Source organism: Aphelocoma coerulescens, chromosome 6 (genome assembly GCF_041296385.1).
Source record: "Aphelocoma coerulescens isolate FSJ_1873_10779 chromosome 6, UR_Acoe_1.0, whole genome shotgun sequence".
Classification (NCBI taxonomy): Eukaryota; Metazoa; Chordata; class Aves; order Passeriformes; family Corvidae; genus Aphelocoma; species Aphelocoma coerulescens.
The window spans coordinates 32630756-32643133 of NC_091020.1; the positions used below are offsets into that span (position 1 = coordinate 32630756).

General features: G+C 41.8%; 1 protein-coding gene across 5 annotated transcripts in view; it reads left to right on the forward strand.

Annotated features, from left to right (window-relative positions):
- Positions 1 to 12378, forward strand: part of TACC2 (transforming acidic coiled-coil containing protein 2) — a 129353-nt gene that overhangs the window by 88977 nt on the left and 27998 nt on the right. For all 5 annotated transcript variants that reach the window (XM_069020181.1, XM_069020184.1, XM_069020182.1 and 2 more), the window contains 2 exons: positions 689 to 846; positions 7527 to 8835. In XM_069020181.1, the coding sequence (XP_068876282.1) occupies positions 689 to 846; positions 7527 to 8835 (1467 nt within the window). The remainder of the gene's footprint in view (positions 1 to 688; positions 847 to 7526; positions 8836 to 12378) is intronic.

Below are 12378 nucleotides of genomic sequence, written 5' to 3' on the forward strand. Positions count from 1 at the left end.
TTCCTTCCTGGGCTGCCACCAGCCCATTGTGGTCCCTATGTTTTTTGTGTCCCTGTGAGCACATGGTGCCACAGAACGATTATTGAAAATACCAGGGTTCCATGCATTTTATAGGCTGTCTTACCTTGTGTCACAAGGTCTGTTTGGAAAGGGCTCTGGTAAAATTCTGCTGAGAATAGAATGTAGTATTTCTCTGGGAGGAGGATGCCCAAGGGTTTGCTGCACCTCAGATAACTTCATGTCTGCTCTCACCCTTAAGAGCACACAAAGAAATTTGGTGGTATTTTAGATGCTTGGGGGTTTTTTATGAAGCTGGGAAATTCTCTTGAGAGGATCTATTTTATTTATATTTTTTAGTTCATTTAGGTGTGCTTGTGCCAAGGAGTAACACAGGGTTGTTGGTCTGGGTGGCTGAGCCACCCTGACACTGGGAAGCAGGCTTTGCAGGATGGATTTACTTCCAAGTGTCTAAGACAAATGACATAAGTACTTGTCTAGGGGAGAAGACCACAGCCATGACATCCTGCTGTGGAAACCATCCTGGAATGTCAAATCTCCTTTGGGAAATGCAGAGGTAGCCTGAGAGCTGAGGTCTGTGCCACCAGCTCAGGAAGCCCAGCGTTCCCAAGCCTGACCTGCAAACGTGAATCTCACTGTGCTCACCAGTCTCTGCTTTGATTTTCCCCAGGAGCTCTGACTCTGAAGAAGCATTTGAGACCCCGGAGTCCACTACACCTGTCAAGGCACCACCTTCACCTCCACAGCCACCCCCTGAAGCAGCAGCAGCAGTTGTTGCAGACGTAGCAGAGCAAGAAATAAAGCCTCAGCTGCCTGTGGAAGATACAGGTAATGAGTGGGACACATTACTGAGGGAGGTGAATATGCAGAGAGCTGTTTCTCTAAGCACAGGCAAGGAATTAATGCTAATAAATTGGCTTCTGGAATATTAATTAATTACCCATGGAGAGAGGAAAAAGCCTGTTGCCTCCTGGAATAAAGTATTGGAGAATCTGTCCATAACGTTTGAAAAATATTAAAGAAAAGAGGAGCTTTGTAGAAAAGAATTTAATTCCTTTTGAACCAAGCTTCTTTTTGTAGGGCCTTTAGAAAGTCAGATGAGTAGAAAAAGGAGATGTGAGTTGCAGATGCAGGTTCCTGTGTAAGCACTGTTAACTGTGACAATTAACAAAATGCCATTTTCAAATGTGTTACCTGAAACAGGAGGTGATCAAAAAGCCCGTTAGAACAACAGAAATACTGATTTCATTGGAGGAACACAGGGCTATGTATGAATGTATGTATGGTATATATATGTGAAAATTGGTACATACTGGGAAAATAAAATCCTTGAAAAGGCAGAATTGTGTTTAAAACCCAAAGAAATTCGTTCCCCATAGAAGTGTTCTTTGTTCTCCAGATTGAGTAATGGAATATGAGGGAGTAGAAAGCATGCTATTAGCCCAAAATAACTTTGTTTGGGCTGTTGGATGACAGCTCAACAGTTTGAGAATGAATCCCCCATTATGCTGTCTTTTTTCCCATCTGAAAGTCAAGTCATCTTGATCACCTGGCTAAACTGTATGAAGATAATATTTCTCCCAGCAGTCTAAAGCTCACTTGTATTGTGTTTGGAAAGAGTTGTAACGTCCCACTAAAGGTCTCAAGCCACCTAAAGCATTTCTGGGAGTTATTCATTAAGCAATGCTCTTTAAGATCATGATTTATGATACAAGTTTATAAGAAGCTTCAAGGATTTTCAACAAACTGATTTCACAAAATAAAAATTAAATACTGAGGCATCCTGATGCTATTTACTTTCTGCTGTTAGAGTTCCCTCGTCATTGTACCAAAAGTTACTCATTCTGCATCTTCTTTCCTTTTTTTAAATCCTTGGCAATCCAACGATTACAAAGTAAGTGCTCAGAGAACAAAAGAACACACGTGCTGAACAGGATTGGAGTGTGCTTTTAATTACTGCAGTAGATTATCTTCAAGCCCTTGATTACACATGTGCTTCCCTGGCACGTGTGATTCTTGTCTCCTTCCATCCCAGTTCTCCCCCTCCTTTCTTTCACATCTTTCTGAAGAAAAGTGGCAAACTGAATATATCTATTCATAGCCAGTGTGAACTTTATTGAAGGCCATTGGATGGCAGAGAGGAAACCACTTCATTTGCAAATCAGATTGTCAATGGGAGGCAAGTTACAGCAAAGTGACAGAGCTATGTTCAGTGTTCCAAAATGATGCAAAACACAATTATACAACAGGGGAATTTATTGGAGGGGAAGAAGATGTGTAATGCGGAAAAAATCCAAATGTGGGAGGGCAACACAAAGCATTCATTTGTTTTGGAAATCTTTAGGAGAAATAAATAATACTAAGACTGTAGTTTAGGTGTTTAGAAATGAGAAAAGTTAAACATTTTGTACTTTATAAACCACTTGAGTGTCTTGTAGTTTATTTATTTCCTAAGTTATGCATGTGGCTGCGCACAAAGAGAGCGAGTCCCTTCCTCAGGGCTCACAGGCATTGAAGCAGAGTTCCTGGATGGTACCATACAGCTTAAAGAACAGGTTTCAGTAAAGGAGGAGTGAGGAATATGGGCAGCTGGAGAGCCTGGCACAGGCATAGGGAGAGGCAGCACTGTCCTGCTGGGTTCCTGGTTCAGCAGCCACATGGCTTTGTCTTCCACATGGGGTGGGTGACAGAGCCTATGTTTGGGTGCAAGGAGGGAGCACAGTAAGTGTTTAAAGGATTATTTCATCTATAGCTGACAATAATTACTTATGCAGATGGCTGTAGTTGTGCTGTGTGATATCATTAGCACAGCAGCTGGACCCCACTGCCGGAAAGGCAAGAGGAGAGTTTTTAATTAGGTTGACTTCAATGGTAGTTTCATAAATATGATGAAAGTGAACTAAGCTGGACTCATGCTGGGTTTGTGCCAGCTCCTGATGGGGCAAAACCTGCTGCATGGCTCTGGTCCATCAGCAGCAGAGCAGAGGAGGGGAGTCAGTCTGAGGGCAAGTCTGGAGGGGACGAGGAGCAACAGAGCAAGTATGGAAACTACCCCTGGGCCCCTGGAAGTGCCACCAATGAGCTCTTCCATTCCTCCCTAAATAAATTGTGGGAAACATGGGTTATAATCTCAAGGCAAATTGGAGAGTTTGAGGTTGCACTTACTATGTTTTGTCACTATTTTAAATTATTGTTGCGTGTCTCCTCAGCTTCTCAATGTCCTCTTGTTCCTTGTTTCATCCATCTGAGTACCAGAATGTCCCCCAAGCCCATTCTCCCAAATACCCTGGTTTTGGCCAGGAATTCCTGCCTAGGAATTTTCTGTCACCCCTACTGCCTTCCCCAGCTGAGTATTGAATTCAGATGGTATTCGCAGGGGAGATGTGAGAGCTGGAGTCCCCTGTGTGTATTGTAGCCCAGCAATCAGGATATGGGGCACCTGTGTTTGAGTCTTTCTGGTGCCAGGGAAATTTGAGGTCAGGCTTTCCAGTAGAGACATTACAGTCCAGACAAAAACAAACTAAATTTTTGGTATGGAAAGCGTTGCTCTTCAGTGTTTTTCCTCTTGAAGCCTGACACGTAAAATTCGAGAAGAAACTTTTGTATACAAAGTTTTCTCTCAGAATAAATGACAAAAGTATTTTTACAGAACTTTAAAAAAGTGGTACTAATTGATTTCCTGACATCAAAGGGTTGTCATAACAAGAAGAAATTTGAAATAAACTGTGTTTGAAAATTTCTAGTGTTAGGTAACTCCAATTCTTACATGCTTTTGGCATTTTTTCCTCATAACGTAGTAAGTGGGTGCATGCTGTATGCATTTTCCAGACGTTTGCCTTTGTTTGCTTTTTCTCTAGAACACAGAACTGGAATTTAATTTTTGCTGTATTTAGTATATTTAGTTTGTATATCAAACTTATAATATCTGTTTAAATTTTATTGCTAAGCCTGTCAGAATAGTGTTTCATTTTGTTTCCAGCTCAGCATGTTAAGGCTTATTTTCAGTTTATTGGGGTTCCCTCTGCTTTAGAGATGCTTCAGCACAGTAGCCTCTTGCCTTGGCTACTTCTTTAAAGGAGCAACAGAAAATTGTTTTGTTGATTAATGCACACAGTCTTACAATATCTTATTTAGGCTTTCAGGCACAGGGTGGGATTCTTTGGTCTGTCCTGTGCAGGGCCAGGAGTTGGACTTCAGTGATCTTTGTGGGTCCCTTCCAACTCAGGATATTCTGTGGTTCTGTGACTTTCTAGCGACTTCTGGTTCTGCCATAACAGGTGCCAGATGAAGATGCCCAATGTTAAATATTCCATGTAGCTCTAATATTTAGGTCTCATCACCTGGATACAAGAAGTCTGAGTTTTATGTTGTTGGGGTTGGGGTTGGGTTTTTCCATAGTTGATCCAGTCAAAATTTATCTGAAATCAGAGGAATTTCCTAGTGAACTTGGACCTTTTTTTTTTTTTGAATGAAATGAGAGAGTTTGAGGAGCTTGCCTGGTTTTTTTATTGCAGTGTAAGTTCCACAGCTATCCTCCACATTCTTGGAGTGCTTTATAAAACTTAATACCTACACTTGTGGGCAGCTCTTACCAGTACAAATTGTGGGTGACTCAGTGCCAATAAAAGGCATAAACCTGACTGAAAACCTTGTGCTGGTCTCTCTCTGGGGCAAGTTCTGTCTTAATTCCCATAGCTTGTGTCATAGTATGTTCCTTTGTGATCAAACTGCATTTTAATAAAATACTGTAGTGATACTGATTGGCTTCACTTTGTGTTGTAAAAGAACAAATGTCACTGCTCTCTGAACAGGCTGTTAATGTCAGGAAAGAATGGTCTTCATGTCCCTTTGTAGTGATAAAGCCTTGAGTACCATTTATATCTCCTGCCCCAGCAATTCTGCTGTTACCAGGAGTGAGCCAGTCCTGTCGTAAAGCCAGAAGAGGCTGACAGCAGCATTTCACTTCTGCCAAGAGCCATGTTTTCTGAGGCAGTTTCATATCTTGTTTCATAAAGAAACAATAAAAATACCGAGCAACACTCTGCAGAAATCCGTATTCTTGAGTAAAAAGGATTTGATGAGGAGGAAGTCGTGAAATAAGCAGTTAAAGAAGATTAAAGCCCTGCACTGTGTGGAGCACACAGAATTTAAATGCTGGTTTGTTGAGAGTAGCTTGCACACTCCCTTTGCGTGATGCATCCCAAACCTCAGCCTCTTATTTACAGTCCAAGTCCTGCAGGGCAGTGGTTTATTTTATTTTATTTTGCTTTGTTTTAATGCATGTTTATACTACTTTGAACCGGGGCCTCGGTGCTGTTGGGGGCTTTGACTCAGGCTGGAATGAAAACAGTGCATAACTGCAGCCCATTCCTTGTTCAGATCCCACTTTCATTTCACGCTGACCTACATTTGTACTCCGCTGACATCCCAGTGTTTATTGTGATGTATTCCCCTGAAGTGCCTTCCATTCTCCTTTCAGGGTGAAAGGGACAGATTAGGCTAATGCTGGAGGTTTATGGCACTCTCTGAGTGCCCTTAACAGGAGTCCCATCAGTGTCACAAAGTGATGTGTGTGTGTGAAGTGAGCACCAGCTCGGCTGGCAAACGAAGCCTAATTAATGACCCCTCAGCCAGGCTGAAACCAAGCCCAAACCAGTGGGGATTAAGGAGAAAAATAAACTGTTCTGCGGTACTGCCACACTATTAGCATTCATTTAGCAGAAAAACACATTAGAATATTATTTTAATTGATGTAGCCTAGTGAACTTTCACAGTCTTGAAAGAGAAACTGCGTAGCTGTCATCCCTTTGACAGTCTCTGGAAGTACATGGTGCCACTTTGGGAAATGTGTCCAATTCCCTTAAATCCTTTTCTGTCCTCTACACCCATAAATAATAATTCTTGCAGTCTCTGAGCAGACATACAATTTCTTCTGAAACAAAGGAAAAATTTTTTTCCCTGTTCTTAATCCATTCATAGCTTCTCACTAAAATAATAATTGATGGTCTGTATTGCTTTTATGAACACTGTTAATGAATGTGGCGGGGCAAAATGAGAGTTATTTTGCAAAACATGTCAGGGTTGGTATGAAAAGGATGAGTGGAAATGTCTCTGAAATCGTTTAGGGTTGAGCAAAGCATTCTTTTTTGTTTGACTGTTTTTCTTTGTAATTGCATAATTTTAAAAAAATGACAATGTGAAGAAGGCTGTGTTGCTTCAACAGGAAACACGGGGGCATTTTGTTCTTGATGAGAGCTGAGAGCAGCTGGCTGAGCCCAGCCTGAAGTGGGAGCTGGGGAGAGCTGTCCCAGGTCTATGGTACCCCACAGAGACACACAGGGACAGAGGTGATCGTGGTACATTCACATCAGTGTAGTACAGTCACAGCAGGAGCAAACCATATGCAGGATTTGTAAAACATTTGGATAATCAGCCTAATGAGCTGGAAGGCAGCAAGGAAGGACCTTCACCTTCATGCTTTCCTACCTATATATCTTCTGGATTTTTGTTATGCACTCTTGTCTTTTTCTACTTTGTCCAATAGAGTTATATCCCAGATGAAGAGACTTCTGTAAATCATTTTAGGATTCCATTCAATAAGAAGACCTTTAATTGCAATGGAAAGCTGCTTGGATTAAGAGGCTTAACATTTAAATCTCTCTACAAAATTTTCTTCTCATCAACAAGTTAGAACTACACTTGGAAAAACTTGGTTTAAATAATCTGTAGGGAGCTTCTAGCTTTTTAAAGGAAGATTTTTCAGCTGAAAATATTTGTGGAGTTCTCTAAATGAATTTTTTTTTTTTACCTTTACCATAATTTATTTCATACTAAGTTCTCAATTATTCATCTCTTATTATAAACTTGTAATTATGAGGTCAGAGTAGAGTATATTGAGTGCTTGGGGCAGATAGAGGAGCAGCATTGATGGGTTGTGGAGAGGAAGCCATTTTCCTCTGGGTAAATTGGTAAAAATAGCACATGGGAAACAAAACTTAAGGTCAACATGTAATTACCGAAGCACCAGTCAATTTACAGAGCATAAGAGCTCTGACATGATTGTGTGACTCTTTATAGTAGTAGAAAATGGGAGTAAAAAAGTGCTTTATGTGCAAATGTCATAGGTTAGCAAGCATAGGGACAAACCGCCCCGGACAAACCCAACCCGCGACAGCAGCTTTTCTGGTATTTGGAATATTTAGTGCATTATGGTGATATCCATCTCTATAAGTGATAGTTTAGAAGAGATGCTTTAGAGGCTGTTGCAAACATGTATGTTGTCTTTTTGTGAAACTTGCCTTGAATCCTGTACTGGGGAAAACAGATCTATTTTTTCCCCTAATCTAGTTCTTGTATTGGAAAAGTCACTTCGGTTTGCTTAGTGAATTTGTATGATTTTAATGCCTTTTTCTTTTACTTGCAGTAATACTAGATTGTAACAAAACTTCCTAAGCCCCAGTTGTAAAAATCTGTTTGAAGTCCGCTGAGTTTTCTGTGTGTTCCCACAGGACTGTGTTCAGAAGCTGAACCCGTAACCGATGTGTCACACAGTGAACCAGTTCAAGAGAGCCCTTTCCGTCCCCCTCCCCATTCTTTCTCCACTGTCTTCGACGAGGACAAGCCCATAGCCAGCAGTGGAACCTACAACTTGGACTTTGATAACATCGAGCTGGTCGATTCTCTCCATGCCTTAGGAACGAGCTCTGCAGAGCCGAAGAATCGTGACCCCAAAGCAAATGTCCGGAGAAAATCCACGGATTCGGTCCCAGTTTCCAAATCCACGTTGTCTCGATCTCTCAGCCTGCAGGCCAGTGATTTTGATGGAGCATCTTACCTTGGCAACAGTGAGACGTTAGCACCGTCAGCAGATGTGTACGGTACTGGTTCGAGCAGTGCTTCCAGTACCCTCAAGAGAACGAAAAAACCCAGACCAGCTTCCTTAAAAAAGAAGCAATCAGCCAAAAAACCTCTGGATGCTCCCTTGGTGAAGGAAACCCCACAAGAACCTCCTGAGCTTGGCCACGCAGCTTGTGAGGATAAAGCATCTGAGGTGAAGGCTGACTCAGCAAAGCCCGAATGTACTGAACCTTCCAAAATCTCTGCTGAGAAAGAGGAGGCCCCGCCTGTGCCTGAAGGATCCGACCCTTCGGATCCGGACCGTTTCGAAGGGATTGGTGCATTTAGCTCCGGAGGTGGCAAGGTGCAGAACTCTCCCCCTGCCAGCAGGAAAACACTACCTCTAACAACGGCCCCCGAGGCTGTGGAGGTGACTCCGCCGGACACCGGGGGACAGGAGGACCCTCCCGTCAAAGGCGTCGCGGTGAGGCTGGAGTTCGATTACTCTGAGGAGAAAGGGGGGAGCGAAGACCAGCAGGAGAGCACTCCTCCTCCCAAAAAAGCAGGGAAAAAGCCTGGTGCTAAAATGCCGCTACGGAGGCCAAAGACTAAAAAACCGGTGGAGAAGCTTGACAATGCTCCAACCACCCCGACCAAGTCGCCCACTGATCCAAATGAAATCCCCATCACAAAAGGCTCTTACACTTTTGATATCGACAAGTGGGATGATCCCAATTTTAACCCCTTCTCATCCAGTACAAAAATGCAGGAATCGCCCAAACTGCCCCAACAAACTTACAGCTTCGAGCCAGACATGTGTGAGGACTCCATTGACCCTTTCAAGTCTTCTTCTAAGATAGCCAGCTCACCCTCCAAATCTCCAGCTTCCTTTGAGATACCAGCCAGTGCCAATGAAACGAATGGAACGGAAGGAGACAGCCTGAACAAACCTGCCAAGAAGAAGAAGACGCCACTAAAAACGTAAGTTAAAGGGCAGAGGCGTTTCTAGAATAGAAGCAGCCCGTTCCTCCCCCTTAGCATAGTTACACAGGATTTATATTTGAATAGAGAGAGGGAGATGACCGTAGGTGTTGGTGGTCAGAACTGGAGTCATGCTGGGAGGCCGTTCCTGCTCTCCCTCAACCTGTTTCCTCAATAATTTGATATTTCCAGAGCTACCAACCCACATTAGGCAATGGCGTTTTTTAAGTCTTTGCACTCCGTGTAGTTTTGAACCTGGTTAAATTGTAATTTTATCAGATTCGTACCCAATTTTCTGTGATCTCATCCTGGGAAATTGATGCTGTTTAAGATGATCAAAGTAATCACACCAGCACAACTATTTCGTGAATCATTGTTTTTGAGCGTGGGATGTGAAATAGTAAGGCAGTGACAAATCTCATACTGCAAGCAGCAGGAAGATGGTTTTATCCAGTGACTTATGGTATTTAAAAGAAAATAAACTGAAACAGAAGAGTGCAGTATTGAAATGTTTTCTTTTTTACATACACAACTAAAAAATGTGAAAAAATTCCTTTTTGTGAGAGAGCTTACAGTTGTGCAGAAAGTTTAAAATCTCCAAAACTGCTACATGTTAGGGAAATATTCAGCTTTTAGACATAGGTGACAAATTCCAGGATAAATTTTCTACATTGCTGGTTTTAGGTATTTGGTTAAAAATCCCCGTGGCTGGTTGCTGATTTGCATGGTGCTTTATTTGTTCAGATATGGTTATTTTGAGTTGGTGACCACTAAGTTTATATCCCATATATCTGAAATTGATCTCCTGTGTGTATCTATAAGAAAGTATCTCAGTTCATGTCCCTTTATGGTTTAAATATTCCAGCTAGCTAACAAAAATGGGAGCAAAAATTTTAAATGCCAATTTAAGATAAGAAGATAACATGCTTCATGTAAAGCAGTACAAAAGCTGATCTCCTATGCAGGGTGAGATGGAGGTTATTCAGATTTTTCTGAGCAGCCTCCTGCCTTCTAAGCTTCTAATTCGATTCCCTTGTCAGATTTGAGGAAGCTTGTGCCATTATTTTCTTCCTAGGGGCACTTCTGATTTACGGGTACTTTAGACCGCTGTGAAGTTGAGTTGTGTTCTTCGAGAGAGGAGCCTGTTTTTTTCTGGTGTTGCTTCTTTTTGTGAGGTATACCTGAAATTTAGTGGTAAATGACACATTTTCCAAACCTGCAGTCCAAACTGGTTTGGTCCAAACCAAGAAGATTTAAAAGTCTGACAGCAAGAGCAGAACAATTTGAGTCTTACTGGGGAAGTGCAGAGGGGAATTTTAATATCACCAGATCCTTAAGTTTTTGCAGCCAGCCAGAGTCTCCTTGTGTCTTCCAGTAGCTGGAGTTGACAGACCCCCAGTGTGGGCCTCTTGGGTTCTCCCATCTGCTTTGAATATTGGAAAGAATTCCAAAGTTATTAATTTAGGGGCAAAATGAGTTTACAGAGAGTTTGCTAAGCCACATTTGTCCTTGGGAAAATGAATCACCGGAAAACCCCGTCCTAGAATCACAAAGTTCACTGCTGGTCTTTATCATGGGGGAGAAGTGAATCTTCCCCAGCTCAGGGCTCACAAGTTGTTGGGTCAGGAGGGCTGCAGGAATTCCCAGCCTGTGCTTGGCACTGCTTTCACTGTGTTGTGTTGTGTGTTGCTCACTGCAGCCCCATAACCTGCTTTTGCAAGTGTTCTTTGGGCTTTTGTTTTTTTTTTTTTTTTTTTTACAAAGAGGAGACTCTGCATATTAATAATACATTGCAGCCTGCAGCTGTGGTACTTTCTAGAAGAAAATTACCCTAAGGCTTGTTAGGGGATGCCAGGGGAGGCAGTGGCAGGAGGGATTATTAGCACTGTTGAGGGGTGCAGGAATCAAACCCTATGGACCAGTTTGAAAATGAGTTCCTCATGTGGAAGGCAGTGATTTCTAGATTAGGGATGAGGAAGCCAGGTGTGAGTTTAAGCCTTTGCTTAAGCCTTGCACTACTTTGAATCTGAGCCATGTGCTCAGTCTAATGTGTCAAATCAATAAAAATAAGCCATTTTTGTTCTTGAATGAAGCCTGCAAGCAGTCTAAGCATTGTGAAAAGATGAGGTTTTTAGAAGAGGTGTCAGCTTGATACAAATTGCTCTCCGGTCATCTACCTGAGTGCTGAGCTGCCTGGAGACAAATCACATTGCTCAGGTGATGCTGAGCAAAGAGCAGCTGATGCCTCCCCAGTGCCAGCTCACAGTGATGAGTAAAAGTAGGTGGTTTGGAGAGACACTGCTTGTGCAGGCATTGCTCTGGAAGCTCTTGGATGGCTGGAGGCCGTTTAGAAATGGAAGGTGCCAGCTGTCGTGACCATTGCACATGAGGAGAGATGAGCAGAAGCTGCCAAGCTTATAAGTAAATGAGAACTTTTCCTAGCCTAAGCTGTTTGGCAGGGTTTGAGTCTGGTTTGGGAGATACCAGTTTGCTCTGTCAGAACACCAGGTTAGGCTTTGGAGAGAACCAAAACAGCTGAGATTTAAAGAAATGTCATTTTCCATCCTGACCTGGGTAGATGGTTTGAAATGGTCAAGTAGCTTTTTCTGTGCTGTCACAACACATCAGCAAACGTGACAAAAGCGGGAATAACCGTGCCCTCTCCTTAAGCTTAGCTGCCATTCAGGAACAGTTTTGCATCTCATATAATAACAAATACTGTGTTTTGAAAAGCAAGCAGGTGGCCTCCATCATGGAAGGCAAGGACAGTTAGTGTGTTGAAAGGAAGTTGAAGGTGTCAGCTTTGAAAAATGTGTTCTATAAGATGAAAGCGTGTCAGAAGTACAGCATTGAACTGGAAAACATTGAAGGACTTGATTAATATTTTTTTTCTCCTCATGTATTTCACAATAAGAAGTAGGGGTTAAGATTATACAGGTAGAAAATATGCATGATCAGATTGCCTTAACACATTAACATTAACAGAGTATTTGTAGGTTAATCTTTTTTGTCAGTTCCTTCTGTCTGTCTCTCTTTTCTTTGTCTTATTTGTCTTAGGATGGTAGAAGATGTGATGTCTGTATGTTCTCTGTTGTAAGTAATTCTAAGCTAACAATTCAAATTTCCTCTTTGATTTATGGGCTTTTTAATTTTACTTATTTATTTTGCAGCATGATCAGTTATTATTCAGCATGAAGCTTTTATGTTAATGATTTCACTTCACTTGCACATATGAAAGCTATTTTAAGTAAGATGCCTGACTGTGAATGAGTTTGAGGAATCTGTTGCCTCATTATCTGTTGCCTATCAAAGAAGATCCTCATTTAAAAACTGTATAGAGATTTTGTATCCTTGAGCTAAAATATGGAAGTTTTATTTCTACCACTGAACAACATTGTACAGTCAATTCTTTGTAACTACTGCATAAAGTGCTTGTCCTTCTTAAAGGAAAAAGTTATCCTTATTAATTCTGTCATCATAACTGGATAATTAATGGCATTGAACACACCAATATTCAGCTGCCCAATTTATTTTACCCTCTAA